Consider the following 21,311-nt stretch of genomic DNA (forward strand, 5'->3'; position numbering starts at 1 on the left):
CGCCTCGCACTCGACTCAATTTGGGCCGAGCGGTATTGCGGCACAGCATACGTGCAGGCGTTCGATGGCAGTGCCATCTAGGGGCTAAACTATGAAATATTAGACTAAGGTACGAACTACGAACACCGAACGGGTAATGCCGATGAATTATTGCTGATTGTGTTCGCTTCTTTTAATAGATCTAACCTTTTACAACTTACGGAGACTTCGGTACCTATAGATAATAAAGGAGCTTTTTTATTGGGATCGGTTGCGACATACTTTTACTGATAAGACAAGAGTTGAGGGATTCTATTCAATATCTAGATCAGTGAGAGTGATTTTTTTTTGCTGAAGCTAAAGAAAAGAATCTTTCATAACTTGGCTGAAGCACCACTCTAAAAGCAAGAAGTAAGCCGTCTGACCCGACCAATTTGCCGTTAGGTGCCCTACCAGAGGCCATCTTGAAACGCTTCTCAGACGCAGACCCTTCATTGATTTGTCAAATAATTAAATAACTTACTAAACATTTGGTCGTGCATAGCAACCAGGCTGCGGGATAGAAGGCAGCTGGGACTGCCGGCAAAATCAAAAGTCGGGTTCAGGATGTTCCACAGTTGTAATGATTCGGCCGGATCATTTATCCAATGGAAACTACTGTGGACAAATTGCTCGAACTTCATCTAGCATGCCAAGCCTCATTTTTCTGCAGCAGCCTGCAGCCTGCACTCCATCAGCTCCGACCTTCCTAGCATCCGTATCTGCCCAGAGCCTTATAAAGTCCCCCGGCCACCACGGTCGCCGTTCCCCGCACCACATGTTTCTGACAACTCTGGCAGTGTCTGCCACCCGCCGGGCCGGGCCTCCGACTGTATACCCAGCAGCGCGTGACCCCCCCCCCCTCCCCCGTCGACGTCGGCACCGGTCGACGGGATCGACCTGGCGGCAGCTCTCCGCAGCACGAGCGGGCGGTGTCATCTGCAGGCCTCGCCCACTCCCGTGTATCTGCTGTAATACACCACTGAACGGTGCTGAGGTCGTACCAAATCAACGATACAAAGCGCTGAGGCTATGCAGAACCTCGCTGAGACTATGCAGAACCTGAGCCGAACCAATCAGCGGTACATGGACTGAGTCTATGCCGAACCCGAGAAGAGCGATGCTTCACCGGTCTGAGGTCGTGTCGAACCCGATCCTCACCGTGTATCACGCGCGGAAACTGAGACATGAACTAAGCCCGTGATCAGGCTGGAACCTAGGGTCAGACGTGCACATTGGCCCGGATCAAATGAGCATGGGGTAGGTGCGGTATGCAGTGTTGAGGGTCCAAGTTCAGCCTCTTCGGTGCTTAGCTCGGGTCCGGAGTGAGGTGCAGGGCTCGGCAGTTGGCCTTTGCCTCGTATTAATAAAACAGTTGGGGTCGATTCGCGGGCAAGGAGCATTACATACATTACCCAGTCAATATCTGATCGTTTGGAATCGCCTGATAGTTCTGGCCGTCTCTTAGTCTGAGGACAAAATATTGGTCTGCAACCGACCGACCCCGAGGACATATATATAAAGGATTAGCCTGCAACCAATAGACCGTGGGACACCACCAGATGTACTCCATCTTCACAGACCGACGACGGTTCGGTATTGGGGACTCACTGAAACCACGAGACTCCCTAGTCTCTCCGGACCCGTCCCCGCTGACCCCACGGCCGCAGCGCCGGCGGCGCGGCGGTCAGTCGGCTGACCACGTGACCTCGTTCATTGAGCGCCCTGAGGCGGTGTGGGTGGCGCGGGGGGCGACTTGGACCGGGCAGCCACTGCGCCCGCCGCGTGGGGCGGAGCTCCCACCAGGACAGCAGCACTCGGATGTGGCGATCCCGCTGAGTCGACCGCACATGTCCGGTGACGCCTGAAGCCGGCGTCTGTAGCGGTCCCGGGTCAGCAGGCGCCTGATTGCCGGACCTGAGTCACGGAGCAAGGACAGCTGCACTGACTGCCCTCTCGACTCCCCGCGACGGCGGTGTCTCGGGGTCGTCCTGCAGAGTAACGTCGGCAGGACGTGACGCCCTGTGACGTCGTGACGTGGCGGTGACGCGGCGTGGCGTGATGTCTGGCCACGTGGCCGTCACGCCGACGGTCGGTGTCGGCGGGTCGGTATATTGACCGTGGCCCTCGGCCGTTCGTGGTATTCACGGCCAGTGTTCGTGATGTGAGTTCACGGACCAGAGCTCGGGCCGGGAGGTGCCGACGGCTGACCGTGGGGCGTCGGAATAGACACGGCATGGGCTAATTAACTGATAGGGTCGAACTGAAACAGAGCTGAATTGTTAAGGAGGATTGGGATAAAAATAGGACCAAATGGCCCGATCTCACAGCACGTCAGAATAACAAATGGAAACGGGATAACATGTTTTCAGAGTAGGTATGGAAGGCTTTATGAATGCAGTAAGTGTATTAAGTTTAATTTCAAATTTCAATGTTTTGTTTTGTAGTTTCAGTGATGCTTTTCGATGCTAAGTGATGCTTTCCGCGATGCGAGTCGGATGGACTTCGCTCAGGCGGTGTCAGGTCGCTGCCGCCGGGGCCAAGCTGTGTCCGGGCAGGCGGTGAGTCAGTGAGCGAGATGGACTGACGGTGTGAGGGTGCGCGCTGAGGAATACAGAATCTACAAGCTATTTCGGCAATCATGGCGAACTTCGACTTGAAACTTATCCCGGAGTATGATGGCACTAGTGACTTTTCGTGTTGGTATGAGAAGGTGGAACTGGTGTGTGGCCTGCAAAAACCGGCAGTGGACTTGGCCGTGGTGGTGCCGTTGAGACTGACAGGGGGTGCCTCGGCTGTTTATCGCCAACTGAGTGAAGCCGACAAGGCGGACGCAGGGGAAGTGAAGGCGGCTTTGCAGCGTGCGTTTGCAGTTGACAAGTTCAAAGCCTACGAAGAGTTCCGAGATCGCCAGCTGCGGGTCGACGAGTCCGTCGATGTGTTTCTGGCGGACCTACAAAGACTGTCGTCGATCTTCGGAGGCATTAACGAAGAGGGATTGAGCTGCGCATTTGTGGCAGGACTGCCCGAGTCCGTGCGGCACGCTCTCCAGACAGGCGCCCGCATGGAGTCCCTGTCTCTGTCGGAGATGGTGGACCGGGCCCGTGCTATCCTCTGTCGAGATGGCGTTCTGGGGGTAGCTGCAGCGGCAGACCACCGCGGTCCGCGCCGTCAGGAAGCCACCGTTTGCTATGCGTGCGGACAGCCCAACCACTTGGCCCGCGATTGTCTTCGTGGTCGAGGTGGCCGTGGACGTCGAGGTGGTTTGGGCGGAAGCAGGCTCTGCTTCCGGTGCAGCCGACCCGGCCACGTGGCAGCTAACTGCCCGGAAAACGGCGGCGGAGAGGTGGCCTCAGCGCCAGCCTCCTCTCCGGCTCACCAGTGAGTGGCGCTCTGCCGACCACGCGCCTGTCGGTGGACGGAGTGATGTGTCGAGCCCTCGTGGATACCGGATGCACCGTGAGCGTCGCGCACTCCTCCGTTTGCCGCCGCTGGTCTGCGGAGCGAATCAACGTTGTGACACTGAGTGGAGAACGATACGCATGCGAAGGCAGAGGTTACGTGTCAGTGCAGACCATGTTTGGTGCTCGAGTTGAGTTGGAAGTGCTGGTGTCTGCTAGAAAGCCTTTGAACTTTTCATTCATTCTGGGAATGAACGGTGTGACTGCTCTGCAGGGCGTGTTCGTTAGTGCATCCAGTGAAGTGAACTTTGGAGTGGACTCAGCTGTGCCGGCCGCTCCAGTTGCAGCGGCTGCCAGTGGCGTCTCGGATGGAGCAGCCTCATCGCTGCATCCGGGCTGCAATGAGACGGCGGCGCAACCCGAACCGACACCGACCGACCTGCACCCGGACCGGGCACCAGTTGTGGATGCACCAGATTATGCCGTGTACTTTGATCCGACATCTAAGGCGTGGAGAATGAAATGGAAGTGGACTGACGGAGCAGAGCCGGAGTGCTTGCAGAACACTGTCGCACAGTACAGGGTGCCGTGTGACGCTCGCCGTGAATTTGACGATGAACTCAAACGTTGGGTGGAGCAGGGCTGGCTTATTCCCTACAACGAGTCAGAGCTTGGCCCACCAAAGGGTCTGGTGCCTTTAATGGCAGTCCAACAAAAGAACAAATCGAAAGTGAGACCTGTGCTTGACTATCGTGAACTGAACAACTACTTGACAGCTCACACAGCTGACGCAGACGTCTGTGCGGACCAACTGAGGAAGTGGCGACGACATGGCGAAAACGTTGCGGTCGTAGATCTACGTCACGCGTATTTGCAGATTCAGGTTGACCGCCAGCTGTGGCCGTTTCAGACGGTGATGATCGAAAACCAGAGACATTGTTTGACACGGCTCGGTTATGGATTGTGCGTGGCTCCGCTCGTCATGAAGGCGGTGATTCGGACGGTTCTGGAACGTGACGCGGACGTAAACCGGGCAGTGCTTCCGTACGTGGACGATCTGCTGGTGAACGAGGACATTGTTAGCGCAGAGCGAGTGGTGGCTCATCTGGCGAACTTTGGTCTCGAGTGCAAGCCTCCAGAGCGGGCGGCAGGCGGTGCGCGTCTGCTCGGTCTGCGAGTCTCACGGGAGCTTGGCAGGCTGGTGTGGAGCAGAGACAACCCAGTCGGACCACCACCGGCTGTGCTCACGCGCCGTGGAGTGTTCTCGTGGTGCGGACGCCTGATCGCTCACATGCCCGTGTGTGGTTGGCTCCGCCCTGCCGTGGCCTGGCTGAAACGACGCGTGAATGACGTCACACAAGGATGGGATGACATCACCTACGACGGAGTTCTGCAGAAGCAGATTAGTCATGTCATGGCTCGGGTAGCCAGTCACGATCCGGCACACGGTCTGTGGAGCGTGCGGAGCGACCGCGCTGTGGTTTGGGTGGATGCGAGCTCCGTAGCAGCGGGTGTGGTGGTGGAGTCACCTGACGGTGACGTCATTGAAGACGGATGCTGGCTGAGGAAGGATGAATCCACACACATAAATGTTGCGGAGCTAAATGCGGCCGTGAGAGGCATCAACGTGGCCGTCGCTTGGGACATGCGTGTCATCGATCTGCGCACGGACTCGGTCACAGTGCACCGTTGGATCAACGATGCATTGAGCGGCCGCACTCGGCTGCGCACCAAGGCACACGGAGAGATGTTGATCAGACGCAGGGTCGACATGATTCGACAGCTGGTGGATGAGCTCGAGCTGTCGCTGTCTGTAACTCTAGTGCGGAGCGCAGCGAATCGAGCAGACGAGCTGACCCGAGTGCCGAAAGACTGGGTGCGTGATGAGTCATCGCCTGCAGCTACTGAGACAATGGCCGGCTGCGAGGCTGCGGCCAATGGGCTGGCATTGCCTAACTCTGATGACGATTCATCGGGTTCGGCAGTACTGAGAGGAGGCGATCAAGTCGCAGCTGCAGGTGGTAGCAGCGCTGAGGTGGATCGGATGACGCCGCGGGGAGACTCGGCCGGCGCGGCAGAGGACCGGACGGAGGATCAGCTTGCACCAGGAGGCTCTGCTGATATTGCGGAGGCCATCGCAGGAGGGGTTCCGGACAAAAAGTCAAATGCTAAAAGGTAAAAGGATGATTAGTCAACAGACATTACGTCAAAAGCAAGAAGTCAAAAATCTTAAAAGTCAACAGGTAAAAGGTCAACAAAGAGGGAAGTCAAAAGACAAAAAGTCAAAACGGACTAAAAGTCAAAAGATAAAAAGTGAAATTGCCAAAAAGTCAACGAACAAAAAGTCAACTAGCATAGAAGTCAAAAGACAAAAAGTCAAATGGACATAAGGTCAAAAGACAAAAAGTAAAAACGGCAAAAAGTCAAATTGCCAAAAAGTAAAAAGGACAAAAGTCGAAAGACAAAAAGTGAACAGGACATAAAGTCAAAATCCAAAAAACCAAAAGGACAGAAAGTCAAAAGGACAAAAAGTCAAAAAACAACAAGTCAACCGGGCATGAAGTCAACATAAAAAGTCAAAAGGACAAAAAGTCAAAATCCAAAAAGTCAAAAGGGACAATAAGTTAAAAGGACATAAAGTCAAAATCAAAAAGTCAAAAGGTCAAAAAGTCAAAAAGACATATCGTCAAAGTTCAAAACGTCAAAAGGACAAAAAGTCAAAAGGTCAAAAAGTCAAAAGGACAAAAAGTGAAGAGGACTAAAGTCAAAAGACGAAAAGTCAAAAACTCAAAACTCCATCAGAGCCAGACACGGCCCGCCCCGTTCACTGATCTCATCTACCTGCCCTGTATAACGCGACCACTGCCACCGGGCACCGACCGCAGGCCACCCACGTCAGGAGCAAACAGCGAAAACCTGAACGGCTCGAACCAGGGCTCGAGCCGCGTTTTCACTATCGGTCGGCCTTGGAGAGGGCCGCTCTTCCACTGAGCTACTGGGGCGGGCATCTTTAACCTCGGATTTTTTTTTTTTTTGAATTGTAGTTTCTACGTTTTTATGCTTCCCGTGTGTACATTAACCCTCGCCCTGGCAGGGGGGGGGGGTTGATGCAACCCCCCCCTAAGGTTTTTCGAAGATAGCGTAAAAACGGCGGCGCGCAGCGCCGCCAAATTTGGCACAGCCTATGGGGCAACCTTTTTACAATGACCTGAAAATTTCAAGTCCGGGTGACGTTGGGTCAGGTCACCAGGTCAGAAAAACCGGTACAAGGTCATGGTTAAATTTCAATTTTCTTTTTGCACCTGTCCAACTCACAGTTTTGGACTGATTTCCTTCAAACTTTCAGAGTGTGCTAAGTTCACCGAGTTGTATAACATATAGTTCGGGTTTTTTGAGGTCACTGACCTGAGGTCAATTAGAGGTCATTACGTCGTAATGTTAAGCCTATGGGAAAATACTAAATTCGGAAAATAGGGGAGAACGGGGTCAATTGTAACATTTTTTGCATTTTATCATCTGGTGCAAACACGTTTGCAGTTATAAAGCTCTTTCTTTTATTTTCAGAAACTATGATGTTTTGTCTTTAAAATGCAGTTAAAACATTTCCGAAATAACTTCTTTTTCGGGTCAAAATTGTTGTTCGAAAAAGTCAATTCAGCTGTTACAATTCACCCCAGATACGGGGTCAAAAGTAACACCACCCGGGGACAATTGTAACATGTTAATTTACAGGCTACAGCAACACAATTTTTTCCAAAACTTTGATTTAACAAAAGTATTGAACACTTGTTCATCTTCCCAGACTTGATAAGGACGGTTCTTCTCAGGAAAAAAGGCTTAAAACCTCGCACTTATACAGGGGTTGGATGGACCTCCTCTCCCTTGGTTTTTCGCAAATAAATCGCGTAAAAAGCTGCCGATTGCGACAAAACTTACAGTTCTCTTAATTCTAGCAATGTTTCATCTCCCTTGAAAATTTGACGACTTTGACATAATGGCCACTGACCTATAACCTGTTACATTTGACCCCAGCAAAAATGTTACAATTGTCCCCGTCGCGTCTTGACATATTTTAGACGAAACTGGCGCAAAAAGATGTTGCATGTACAGCATTTAATGCTTTCAATTTATCGACAACAAGCCTGCCAACGCATACACAAAGTCTAAAGTCGATATCTTTTCAATGACGGGAATGAGCTAATCAAATATAACGGAATGAAAATTTACAAAATGCTCTCAAAAACACATTACTGTGCACAGCCATCGACATACCCGGCACTTTCGCTTCAAACTCCGTTGGGAAAGGCAGTATAGAATAACGCATTTTCAGTCTGAACATCAGCTCATTCTATTGGTAAGCTTATGAATTATTAGCATTGTTACAATTGCCCCGTGTTACATTTGACCCCGCTCTCCCCTACTAGAGATATCCGCTTCGTTCTATCACTTTTGTGCTTTGAAACCATAGTAATTAACAGCAGGTCACTTGGTGCTCCTTTGTTTGGTGTACTTATCCATGGGTCAGGTCAAATGAGGTCAACTGAGGTCAAATGACGTTTTTGCCGATAACTTGGCACATAATGACGCTAGAGCTTCAAAAATGGTGTCATTGTGTTCCTGGTGATCAGCCGAATCGAATGATATGCGATATGATGCAATTTGGTTAACTTGAACTTAGTTAATTAATTTAAGTTTACTTGAAAATTAAGAAAAACTTTAAGTATACTTAAGCAAGCAAAAAAGTACATCATTCGACGCGCCTTGACGTGCTGAGTTCACTGGTGCCTTTCTTTTTCTCTATCTTAATTAGATCAAAAGTTATATGCGAAAAACTTTTGACCTGTTTTTAGCAAAATTTTTACATTTATACCCCCTCAAAAACCCCCTAAATATTGATCTAGAGCAACCAAATTTGCACAGGAGCGAGAACTCCAGGGGGCCCACCTACCGGCCAAATTTGGTGTTTCTAGGTGCCATAGGAGCCAATCGCGAGGGGGGTCGCATCAACCCCCCCTGCCAGGCCGATGAAAAATGCCCTGCCAGGGCGAGGGTTAAAAAATCAATGACCTATATATTTTTACTTTACTATACTGTCGATGCCATTGCTGCCATAAAAATTAATAAAATAAGCAAATCAATAAATAAAAATTAGAAAACGTTATATACAGAGAACACACAAAACCATGTATTATTAAAACACATTTTGCCGATAACAATGTCGGGCGAACAATGGCACGAACAGAACAGTAGGCACGTAGTCTTTGGGAGCTGCTCCCAGTGCCTCGCGTTGGCACAACAAATGTTTTAATCTTGGCTGTGATGAAGTGCATCATGCACTTTTTTAACGGAATGCATTGACAACGGCAATGCCCATATCAGAATCGGGGTGCAAGCGCATGTACTGTATCACAACTTCGATGAAAACACCCACGCTTATCACTCTGCAGTCTGCACCACGCTGCCACTCAGCTTACATTGTGTAGTTGTGAGCGACAGCCCGCAGAAACTCAAGTGTTGTCAAGTGCCCTCCGTCCCTTCGGTCCACCAGCCTCGTCAGCCTCTCGGCCAGCTTGGCCCACTGGGGCTTTTGGTTGCGCGGGAGCGCCCCGGCCACCACCCGGTCAATCTCACCCCGCCAGTGGTCCTCCTCCTGACGCAGCCGTTGCAGGAGGCGGTAGATGTTGGGACTCGCACAGTCCACCACACCCCTAAACCTCCTGTGCCAGCCTTCGATGTTGTTCGTCGTTCTTGCCAGTCCCGCCGCCGTTCTATCGTGCTGATTCCATAGTTCCGGCTTGAATGTTGCTCGACGCCCCTCATCAGCATCTCCGACGTATGTGGCGTTGAAGTATGCTGTCAATGGTAGAGTTTCTGGTGGTAGGATCCCCAGCAGGAACATGAAACTGTCCGGGACTTCAGCGGCCGGCAGGAATGCGAGCGCAGGGATGGTGCGGACCTGAAGGTAAGACAATGTTCAGAAGCACGAATGCACTAACTTGTCTTGCGGCCTCATTTTACATTCACTTTGCTGACATTTATGTTTTTTTACCATAGTAAACAAGATACTGATAGTTCTAAAAAAAAACTACCATGTGGAGCAGTAATGTTAACGTTTTCATAACGAATTCAATGTCAGGTTAAAACCAGATCGACTAAGCTGACGATCAGGATAAATTTAGCTAAAATAGACTTCGCATGAGAAATCACGAGACGAACAAAAATAAGCCTAATGACGTCATTTTCTATCATAACTGTGCACATGGAATTTTTATTTAGATTTATCAATGTCAATCAATGTCAACGTCATATGCATTGCAAAATCATTTTAACCCTCGCCGGCACAGGGGGGTGATGCAACCCCCCTAAGGTTTTTCGCAAATAATTCGCGTAAAAAGCGGCCGATCGCGACGAAACTTTCAGTACCCTCGCATTGATCAAATTTACACCTACCCTGAAAATTTCATGACCCTGACCCCAATGACCTTTGACCTGTGACCTACTTTCCGAGACCATGTTTGGCCGGAATCGCGACTCGGCGTATGTCGGCTCGCATTAGCCGCGTGTTTGCAAGCTTTTCGTGGTTTAAAAACGTTCAAACATGTGATTTGATGTTGCTCCCATGCATTAGAGTGGATGTCAAGGTCACCTGAAGGTCAGGTCAGGTCATTGACCTTTGGTGACCTCGGTTCACTTTTTCCAGTTTTATATGTTTTTAAGCTAGTTTTTGGAGCTGATTTCGAATTTAGCAACCATTTGAACGTTTATGAAGTAGTTTTGGTGGCTTCGTAACATGTTACGAAGCTGTTAGGGGCGGTTGGCACGTATTACGAATACCCGTCACGACCCCTACCGGTTGACCTGACCTGACCTGACCCGACCTGATCTAAATGCTTAAAGACATCATCTCTGATCAAAAATAACACGATATTCGTGATCAGCACCACGGAAAACCTCATAGCAGCCACACTTTACGACATTCTAACAGGTCCCGATTTTCCCGATTTTCGGGTCATTGACCTGACCTGGAAGGTCACCCGATGACCTAGGACCTTAAAATTGGATGTCATAGGCTTCCTCTCGTGACGGGCAACACGCTCGTTTTTTTCCGCGAAGCTCTAAATGAGGTAATGCACAAATAAATCTGAGAATCTGAGAATCTAGCTCGATCAGGGGTCAAACGCGAGGGGGGTCGTACCAACCCCCCCCCCCCTTGTGCCGTCGAAGGACGCAAAATGGCCTGTGCCGGTGAGGGTTAATGAAGAAAACGAGCGAGGTGAGGGGGTGTGTTGAGAGATCATGAACAAAGTTGATGTCAGAAAGCTAAAATGAAGGTATCCCACCATAAGAGCGAAGTCAGCATCTGTTGCGTACAGACGTGCGAGGCCGAGCTCTTGTGTCTTGCGCCACACCGCCTGGCTGAAGTGAAAAAAGCATAGCGACCGTTCCTTTTCGGGGAACACTTCTTCAAACGCCTGCAGCGCCGCCATCTCCAAATCTGTGATGACCGTTCCTGTCAGGTCAGTGCCGGGGTATCTCAGCAGAAGCCTCTCGCGGAGCGCCAGAAACATCCTCACGTATGTGTTACGGGACTTGTTCGGCAGCAGCGCGTACGCGCAGGGAACGATCCTGTCGTGGACTGTGGCATGTACTGTGTATAGCTGCGTGAAGATACCAGGAGCCACCTGAAACGTGCCATCTGCTCCCCAGTGGGGGGACTGCGATAGGTTACGGAGACCCCAGTCACTAGCAAAGATGAGCATGCGTGGTCCTGGTTCGTCTCTGCTGTCGTAGATCAAAAAGTTCTCTGGCGGGCATCCTGGTCGTCCAATCGTGAAGCAATCGTCTTCTCTCAGCTCCAACTCATCTGCCGTCAGAGGCTGGGCAGGAGTACCGTGCGCTTGGGTGCGATAGCGCCTGACGTTTCGCCTGCTGTCAGCTGCCTTCGGCATGTCTGTACGTGCTGCGCGACTCATGCCCATCTCAGCCTCGACACATATAACCGAAATAGGCTCAACTGTTTCCATTGCACGCTTCTTCATCTCAGCCCTCGCCTTTGCCCGTTCTATGATAGAAGGATTTGGCGCATGTGAGTGGCTTTTTGTTGGGGTGACCACGCCGTTTTCCACCACCGCTCTTCCCTTGCAGCTTTTCGACGTTTTCTGGCTGCACTTCATGTAAATCGTGTCACCCCTGGCGCTATCTTGCGTGTAGAAGTATCCCTCATGGCTGATTCTTCTCTTCTTCGTACCCTCTATGACCTCCATCTCAGGAGGCGACGGATGACAGAGAACTGCAACAAAACGGAACACCATTTATTATTATAACGTAAGGATGTATTATTAATGCTGTAAAAAGTTTTCACAAAAAAAAATCTGACCTCGTGTGACATTGGGTGAGCTCAATGCCAATGGTAGGCAGGTTAAGTTTGTAGGTCATGAAGCGCAAATGGGTCTTAATTATAGATTTTGACTCGCTCCTGTGGGAGGACACGGGAATGCGGGGTCGGGGACTCCCCGGGCCGGCGCCTGAGCGAGCAGGTGGCCGACGACGGCGGGGTTTCCCCTGCCCGGCTCGCGGCCGACTGCGCCAGTCACGCGGCGCCGGGGCGGCAGCTGGCCGACTGCGCCGCGAATCCCACCAACCGGCCGCCGATTAGCATCAAGGAAGGGCAGTGCGGGCCGCGGAGTGGTGACAGGGAACGACTATGAATTAGACGTTAGAACAGGTAGGCGCTACTTAAGCGAACGAACGAATAAATAGAGAAAAGAATAGATAATAGGCAAGCGCCACAAATTTAAACGCACGAGCGCACCTCCGAAACGGAAGAAAATTAAAATTTACATATTTAATTGGCTGTGGAGAGTGGAGTAGCAGATTAAATATCCGAGATATAACACTGAAATAAAAATATCGCTATTTTTAAAAAGTCGCCGTGACGTCACAAGCAAGTTATTCGCGATTATCTTGGCTTCTAGATGTCCGACCGACAGGGGACAGACATCAAATCCATCCCAATTTGTATGGCCAATCCAATTTAGCCATGCGATAAATACTTAAACGATTAGAGTTCGTTTTTTTTTTTAGTTTGCCCCTCACTGTAACGTCTTTTTGAACACAGCACGAGAATTGCTAGCTGAATTACTGAGAAAACTGGTTGGCGCACATTGTATTGGAGATATGAATAATATTCTCAAAATCAGTTTTGAACACCAACGATGTAACGTTAATGTTAAACGCCGTGCAATTTGTTTATTAGTTCGGACATAATTCTTGAGAAGTCGTCTATCACTGTGGGGCTGTAGGTATGGGCAAATACGAGCTATGAGTCTGTGAAATAATAAGTAAATTTGATGAAACTGATCGCCTGTGAAATCTGGTGAAATCAATGTGCGCCAACCAGTTTTCTCAGTAATTCAGGTCGCAATTCTCGTGCTGTGTTCAAAAAGACGTTTACAGTGAGGGGCAAACTTAAAAAAAGAGCGAACTATAGGTAGAACACGAAAACCAGAAACCGATTCGCGAGAACGATGGGCTACGGACGAGTACTAATTAGTATTTATTTGCCACATGCCACGTAGTTAAACAAGTACCAAGCATGTATTAAGTGCTATGGCAAGTAATAAGTACTAAAGTAAGTTTCAATTGCTTGGCAAATGAATCGAAATACTTTGGCAAGTACCAAAAGTACATTAGCAAGTAACACTCACCTCACTCTCCACCACCTCTCTCCACGACCGGCCGCTCAGTCACCACACGCCTTCCTCCTGCGCGCCCGCTTAGTCGGCTGAGTACTGACCAGTGGGTCAGCCCACGCCCACCGCTGTCACTGCCGGCCGGCCGACTGAACGGCAACTGCATGACCCATGTCGCACCCACCCACCCCCACCCCACCCGCCACCGTCTCCCGTTTCCGGCCATCTTCTGTGTCTCTGCCTTGCCTGCCCCCAGAGCGGGATCTCGAAGCGTGGGAACGTTGAGCGTCTGGCCGCCGCCATTATTTCGCCGGGTGCGGCAGCGGCAGATCTATTCCATGGATTATATGCATGTTTATACTTTTTGAAATCGTCGTGTCATTCTACATCCATCAGTCTTCGTCCCATCTCGATGCGACTTTTCGTTCTAATGTTTTATCTCGTGGCGTTTACACTTTCCCCGCCCTCACCCCCTCACCCCTACGTCGAGCTCGGATCGCATTCCAATTTCCAATGCGTCTCGGCCGCCGCCGCCGCTCAGGCAGGGAATTCCCACGTCAGGCGGCCGGGCATAATTCTGCACCGTGTAACGGGAGATTCGTCGTGTTGTTTACATGCATGTGTATACTTTTTGGAATCGCCAAAGTATTCTGCATCCACCAGTTCTGATCCCATTTCGCTGTGACGTCTGGTTCAATTGTGTAGGGAGACGTTTCTCATCAATTGATTCCGTCACGGGTTCTATAAGCGATTTCACACTTCCCCCTGCTGGAGGAATCGAAATCGGAAATCTACCAACATAATTTCATAGATTCATACATAGGCGCGGGAACTGGGGGAGGGGGCAGTGGGGGAAGCTTGCCCCCACAGCTCTGCGGCCGTGGGGGCGGTGCCCCACAACTTTTCATGAGGCCAGGAACTGTTGGTCAGCTTGTCCTCCCCAAAAACGTGGGTCACAATATAACGGAAGAAAGCATGAAAGTGAAAAATCAACCTCTTTCACTGTCTCCGCAACTCATTTGGCAGATCAAAACCTTTATTCTAGGTTGCCAAAACGGCAGTTTCTTCACTCAGCTGAGACGGAATATCTCACTTTTTTGCAAAGATTTTCGTTTTTGTTTCGTTGAAAAGGCCAAGGTCTGAAAACTAAGTGGCCTAAAACCGATGAGAAAACTAGATTTGGGGGTAACCTAGGTTTATCTCCATTATGGTTCGCCCCCCCCCCCCCCAGTCTGGAAGAAGTTTCCGCGCCACTGATCGAGATGCGATTGCTAAAAATACAATTTTCTTAGGACCTCGAAGCTGTGACTTCCAAAGAGAGGTGACAAGTATAGCGCATTGTGGCCACCAGTTACTGCCTCTCTCCTTCATCTTCGCCTCCACCCTACGTATCCTTAACGGAACTGCCCCCCCCCCCTCCCCTGCCACCAGCAGGCACATTACGCCAACTTTATATAGATAAGTTCACATTCCCAATATACTTTATAAAGCAAATTTAAAATAGGTAGGAGCGTTCTTATCTGTAGGGTCGGGGCGCGCACGGGGACGCGCCGAGACGCGCTATGCGGTGCAGCCGGCGCCCAACGGGTGGCGGCCGGGGATCAGGTGGCCCGGGGTGGGTCAGTCGCCGACCGGAGACGCGGGCTGCGGAGTGCTTGTACCGACTTAAGTTAAGGACTGCTGTTAAGGACTACTTTTTGCTGTTGACTACTTTTTGCGCACCTATTAATTATTTGCGTGTTTACTTTTTGCTTGTTGACTTTTTGTGTGTTGACTTTTAGCGTGTTGACTTTTAGCGTGTTGACTTTTAGCGTGTTGACTTTTAAGCATGTTGACTTTTAGTGTGTTGACTTTTAGCATGTTGACCTTTCGCGTGTTGACTTTTAGCGTGTTGACTTTAAGTAGGTATGTTGACTTTTCGTGTGTTGACTTTTGGTCTGTTGACTTTTAGCGTGTTGACTTTTAAGCATGTTTACTTTTAGCCTGTTGACTTTAAGCGTGTTGACTTTTAGCGTGTTGACTTTTAGCGTGTTGACTTTTAGCGTGTTGACTTTTAGGCGTGTTGACTTTTAGCGTCTTGACTTTTTGCGTGTTGACTTTTTGCGCGTTGACATTTTGCGTGTTGACTTTATGCGTGTTGACTTTTAGCCTGTTGACTTTTAGCGCGTTGACTTTTTGACATGTCGGCTTTTTGTCTCTTCGACATTATGTCTTTTGACTTCTTGCGTGTTGACTTTTAGCTTGTTGACTTCTGGCGTGTTGACTTTTTGGCAGGTTGACTTTTTGTTCATTTGACATTTTGTCCTTTGACTTCTTGCGATGTTGACTTTTTGTCTGTTGACTTAATGTCCTTTGACTTTTTATCCGTTTACTTTTAACGTTTTGACTTTTCATCCGGGAATCTCGCAGGAGTGCATGACCGCGCCGGACATCCCGGGGTTCGTCGGACACTGTACTTTGCACGGCGTGACATTTCAAAGGACGTGACGCGAGCTCAAGTGCAAAATGTGGTGAGCCAGTGTGACGCATGCCGCTCAATCGATCCGGCGCCAATGAAGTGGAGGCATGGCTCGTTGGAAGTGTCTGACGTATGGAAGCGACTGGCAATTGATGTAACGCACTACCGGGGCCAGTCGTTTCTCTCGGTTGTGGACTGTGGACCCTCGCGGTTCTGTCTGTGGCGACACCTGAGTCGTCCGGACGCTGATGTCACGATCGCTCAGCTCGAACAGATCTTCTTCGAGCGCGGGGCACCTGAGGAGCTGCTTTGTGATAATGACACCATCTTTCGCAGTCGGAGTTTTGCGGCTTTTGCAGCGAGGTGGGGCGTGCGTCTTCGATTTAGGGCGGTTCATGAGCCGGCTGGCAATTCGATAGTTGAGCGGAACCATCGCACGATCAAGGTCATTGCTGCGCGAAAACAATGCTCGGTGGCCGAGGCAGTCCACCTGTACAATGTAACGCCGCGCGAGGGTGGATCTGCACCCGCGAGTGTCGTGTTCCGGTACAATGTGAGGGACAATGTGCGGCCCGCTGCTGCACCGCCGGCGCCCAACCCCGTACCAATGAACAGTGAGGCAGCCGCGTATCGTGTTGGCGACCCTGTCTGGGTACGTCGTCGGGGAACTCGGTGTGTTGATGCGTCGCGTCCCGGCACGGTGTCTGATGTCGTTTCTGAGCAGGTCGTAGAAGTCGATGGAGTGCCGTGGCACGTGAGAAATTTACGCCGACGGAATGCCGCCGTCGAGGAGGGGCCCGTTAGTGAGGGCGACAGTGAGGGAGAGAGGGACGGTGAGAGTCTGGTCATTACCGTGCCGGTGGTGAATGATGCGGGCTCAGAGGGGAACAGTGGGCCGGAAGTCGTGGAGGGAGAGTCAGCTGAGATTGTGGGCGAGGAGGAGCGACAGATTCCACGTAGAAGCGAGCGGGAACGTAGACAGGCCCAGTATTTCCAATCGATGGGGTGATCCTTTGAGAGCAAGGGTGGAGTGTAGTTTCAGTGATGCTTTTCGATGCTAAGTGATGCTTTCCGCGATGCGAGTCGGATGGACTTCGCTCAGGCGGTGTCAGGTCGCTGCCGCCGGGGCCAAGCTGTGTCCGGGCAGGCGGTGAGTCAGTGAGCGAGATGGACTGACGGTGTGAGGGTGCGCGCTGAGGAATACAGAATCTACATGTTTTTATGTTCTTTTGCATGCTTCTACGCAAACTTGTACCTACAGGTAATCAGTCATCCACAACAAATGGTCGCCCAATGCCTCTTCACTCTTGTATTGCACCACACTCACCTGCTATTTTTTGCCAATATTTCCTGATAAAATTGCAGCTGGTTTCCATTGGATCGGGGTCAGGAAGCACAACATTCATCGCAAATATGGTGCGATGCCACTCACCAGCTCATTTAAACGCCATCACTCTCAACACCGTGGTATGACGTGTTTAAGATACCGTGTGGTGGTTGGGTGTTGTTTGGGCATACAGTGCCCTCCCACGATGATTGAAGAAAAGGCACCCGGTACGAATTGCACTTGTTTTTCTATTGATTCGAGGTAGACAGCGTGGCGAGTTGAGAAGCGCACAGCACGACGGTCGGTGTTAGACTCCCCCGGGGGTCGTGCGTGACCCATCTTTTATACATCGCGTTACACAACCTTTGAACTATGCTCAAAGCGAGTGCAAACTTGCACGGCAGCGGAGAGGGGACAGAAGGCGCCAGCTTGGCGGCCTACGTGCCTTAAAGCGACATGCATTTAATTTACAGATGCGCGCGCGTACCGCCGGACGTCTGCTCCCGGCCCCGCCCCGCACAATGCCTCATTACTCATTTTGAGTCTAGACGGGGCGGCGGCGGCGCCGCAGTGGCACGGCGGTCACGATGCCTGCCGGTCGGCCATCACACGGCGGCACAGCGCGACGGTGGCGCGGGTTGGTCTGACAGCTCGGTGACACTGTTCATCTACTAACACTTTTGTCGGTGACATCTATACCGGAGGGTAATAAGTCGGATAATATCAAACACAATGCTGCTGAGCAGGAGGGGCGGCGGACGATCGGCTGATCATGTGTCATGGCATCACGAAAGTAATTAGAGCGGGTAATATTTAACATCACATCACCACAAATACTCCCCTCCTTTCAAGCGGAGCGTCCAAGGGGTGGATTAAATACTATTTATAATAAAACACACGCGGCGCGGGGGCGAAATGTACTCGAGGGCGCGGGGCGCACGGAGGGGCGTTCAGAACGCGCGAGGGCTGCGGCACTGGCTCAGGGCTGGCGGGTCGGTCTTCGGGATCATCTGGAGGCGGTCGATCTGCGGTGTCGTCAGGTAGCGGTTGGTCTGCGGTGTCTGGCGTCGGCGGCTCGTCGTTAGCGGCGGCTGCTCCCTTGGCAGCGGCTGGGAAGACGGCGGGCTTCAAACGCTCGATGGACACGACGTCAGTTTGTCCAGTTGGCAGTTTCACGCGGAACCATTTTGGGTTGCGTTGGACGACAGCCATCGGGCCGGTGTACGGCGCGGAGAGCGGTCGTTTGACGCGGTCCACGCGTACCCAGACATGAGTACAGGTGGCGAGTTCTGCTGGCAGGTACGTTGATCGCTCGGCGTGGTGGCAACCCTCAGAGAGTGCGGTGAAATCGATCTGGGTCATATGGCGGGCGAGCTGGCGGACATAGTGATGGGTGGATTCGGGATTTTGCTGGTCGATGGCGATCTTTGGGAAAAGGAGTTGGGTTCCGGTCACGGCGGTAAATGGGGACACGTCGTTTTCATTGGGGATGGTCCGAAGGCTGAGCAGAATGACTGGCAGGGCTTGTATCCAGGTGTCTTTTCGTGCCACAATGGCGGTTTTCAGCGTGCGGTGGAGACGTTCCACCATTCCATTGGCTTGCGGGTGGTAGGCAGTAGTGCGGATGCGATGGAATCCCATGAGGGCTGAGAGATGAGTGAAAAGCTCGCTCTCGAACTGGGAACCGCGGTCAGTCACGACTTCGAGAGGAACTCCAAAACGGCTGACCCAAGTCTCCATGAAGGCGTCGGCGATACTGGCTGCGTCGATCCGTATAAGCGGGATGGCTTCGATCCAGCGGGTAGCACGGTCAATGCACGTCAGGATGTAGCGTTGTGGCGCAGAGTAGCTCTGGTCTCGGTTGAAGGAGGGCGGTAGTGGTCCAACGATGTCAATATGGACGGTCTCGAAGCGGTTGCTGGCTTGGTCGAAGGTCTGGAAGGGCGCCTTGGTGTGGCGGTGGACTTTTGCTTCTTGGCAGCGTTGACACTCCCTGACCCACTGGCGAATTTGGCGTTGCATGTCGGGCCAAAAATAGCGTTGGGTCAGGAGCTTGAGAGTGGCTTTGACGCCGGGGTGGGAGAGGTTGTGGAAGCGGTCGTAGATGGGGCGACGGCAGGCGTCAGGGAGGAATGGTCGAGGTTTTGCCGTTGATGTGTCACAGAGGAGTGTTTTGCCGTCTGGGAGTGGGTATAGCGAGAGGCGGTCCAGGTACTCGACTACTTCTTGGTCTTCGCTTTGTTTCTCTGCGATGGCGTTCAGGTCATAGGCTTCGACGGTGATGGCGTGGATAGGTCGGCTGAAGAAGTCGGCGACGACGTTGTCCACTCCGCGGAGGTATTCGACGTCGGAGACGTACTCCAGCACGACGCTCCAGTGGCGTTGTTGGCGGTCGGTTTTTGCTCGATGTTGACTGCGGGAGGCCGAAACTAGCGGCTTATGATCAGTGACTAGGGTGACGTGGCGGCCTTCCAGGAGGTGCTTGAAGTGCAGTACGGCGAGATAGGCGGCGAGCAGCTCACGGTCGTACGCGGAGTATTTTGACTGGGCTTGGCTCAGTTTCCGGGAGAAGAAGGCGATTGGGACCGGCTGCTCTTCGATGATTTGGTGGAGGACGGCACCGGCTGCCACAGCGGAACAGTCGGTCGTTAGCTGTAGTGGTTGCAGCCTGGGACTTGGTGAGCGAGCTGGCAGGCGTGTTGAAGGGCAGTCTTCGCAGCGCTAAAAGCGCCGGCCGCAGACTCGCTCCACTCCATGCGGAGGTGTGCTGGCTTGTTTGGCCGCTGGCACCACGGGCGGCTCGTTCTGGCGGCGGTTCCGAAGTAAGTGCACGGCATAACTTGGGCGTTGTCCGTCACTGAAGGGCATCACCCCGAGAGGCAGCTGATTCGGCTGGGCTGAGGAGGGCGTTTGGGTGAGGTTTCTGGGTCGTTCTTCATCCTGTGGGTCTGGTTGGGTCTTGCTGTTACTTGTTGGTTTCTTAGTCGTTCTTCATCCTGTGGGTCTGGTTGGGTCTTGCTGTTACTTGTTGTTTGCGGTTAACAGACAAGTGCGATGGTACCGGGTGATCACGTCGGGGTCACCAATTTGTGGTGGTTGGGTGTTGTTTGGGCATACAGTGCCCTCCCACGATGATTGAAGAAAAGGCACCCGGTACGAATTGCACTTGTTTTTCTATTGATTCGAGGTAGACAGCGTGGCGAGTTGAGAAGCGCACAGCACGACGGTCGGTGTTAGACTCCCCCGGGGGTCGTGCGTGACCCATCTTTTATACATCACGTTACACAACCTTTGAACTATGCTCAAAGCGAGTGCAAACTTGCACGGCAGCGGAGAGGGGACAGAAGGCGCCAGCTTGGCGGCCTACGTGCCTTAAAGCGACATGCATTTAATTTACAGATGCGCGCGCGTACCGCCGGACGTCTGCTCCCGGCCCCGCCCCGCACAATGCCTCATTACTCATTTTGAGTCTAGACGGGGCGGCGGCGGCGCCGCAGTGGCACGGCGGTCACGATGCCTGCCGGTCGGCCATCACACGGCGGCACAGCGCGACGGTGGCGCGGGTTGGTCTGACAGCTCGGTGACACTGTTCATCTACTAACACTTTTGTCGGTGACATCTATACCGGAGGGTAATAAGTCGGATAATATCAAACACAATGCTGCTGAGCAGGAGGGGCGGCGGACGATCGGCTGATCATGTGTCATGGCATCACGAAAGTAATTAGAGCGGGTAATATTTAACATCACATCACCACAACCGCCTACAGCATATTTGCCATAACTCATAGGCGGTATCGTTTTTACGGCCTTGCATTGAAGTGATGATCATTTCATTACATGCGGTGATTGGTCCTATCTCAGGCGACGGATATTCTCTCCCGTTCAGCATGACACTGACACAGGCGCCCAGGGTCAGCCATAACCGTCCCAGCCCCGTCTGCTGGAGTCACGTCGGTAGCGGTGTCGTCGGCGACTCGGAAGCCGCCTGAGGTCCGGGCAGTGGGCCAGCACCCCTGGGGGGCGGCACCCCCTCCCAGGCGCCGACCATCAGTGGAGGCCGGCAGACTGTCACTGAGCGACGCAGGGGAGAGGAGGAGGAGGAGGGGAGAGGAGGGGAGGGGAGAGGGACCGATTGGCACCACCGACTGGTGTGTGTCAACCTGGGCTGTGATGGCGCATGATGTGCAGGTAAATTAACGTCAGAGATACAAAGATGAAAATAAACAGAAAGCGAGGATTGTACGCTAACGAGTTGCAACGAGGAATTAAAAAAAAAATGAAATATCAATTGAAAGTCCGCTATAAGAGGCCGTTGTCAAGTATGTATATTAGGGATGCAGCCAAACGTCATTGTTAACGTGCGAGATCGAATATAGCAATCAAATCAAGACTTACGTTTCTGTATCTGTAGAC

General features: G+C 51.9%; 3 protein-coding genes across 4 annotated transcripts in view; 2 read left to right on the forward strand and 1 right to left on the reverse strand.

Annotated features, from left to right (window-relative positions):
• Positions 1 to 21,311, forward strand: part of LOC122369302 (ATP-binding cassette sub-family G member 1-like) — a 42,843-nt gene that overhangs the window by 8,008 nt on the left and 13,524 nt on the right. The window lies entirely within an intron of this gene.
• Positions 4,941 to 16,778, forward strand: LOC122369303. The gene is made up of 2 exons (XM_043343947.1): positions 4,941 to 5,560; positions 15,521 to 16,778. The coding sequence occupies exons 1-2, from the start codon at positions 5,065 to 5,067 to the stop codon at positions 16,576 to 16,578; spliced, it is 1,554 nt and encodes a 517-aa protein (XP_043199882.1). The 5' UTR covers positions 4,941 to 5,064; the 3' UTR covers positions 16,579 to 16,778.
• On the reverse strand, positions 8,583 to 13,232 carry LOC122369304. 2 transcript variants are annotated; one of them, XM_043343949.1, is made up of 3 exons: positions 13,127 to 13,232; positions 10,760 to 11,709; positions 8,583 to 9,375 (listed from the first exon to the last, which is right to left on the reverse strand). In XM_043343949.1, exons 2-3 carry the CDS (start codon positions 11,681 to 11,683, stop codon positions 8,890 to 8,892), a joined length of 1,410 nt encoding a protein of 469 aa, XP_043199884.1. In that variant the 5' UTR covers positions 11,684 to 11,709; positions 13,127 to 13,232; the 3' UTR covers positions 8,583 to 8,889. The 2 variants fall into 2 exon arrangements, with proteins under 2 accessions (XP_043199884.1, XP_043199885.1); XM_043343950.1 differs by having other exon boundaries at positions 8,606 to 9,272.

The sequence above is a fragment of the Amphibalanus amphitrite genome, unplaced genomic scaffold (assembly GCF_019059575.1).
Source record: "Amphibalanus amphitrite isolate SeventyFive unplaced genomic scaffold, NRLGWU_Aamphi_draft 001024F_arrow, whole genome shotgun sequence".
NCBI lineage: Eukaryota > Metazoa > Arthropoda > Thecostraca > Balanomorpha > Balanidae > Amphibalanus > Amphibalanus amphitrite.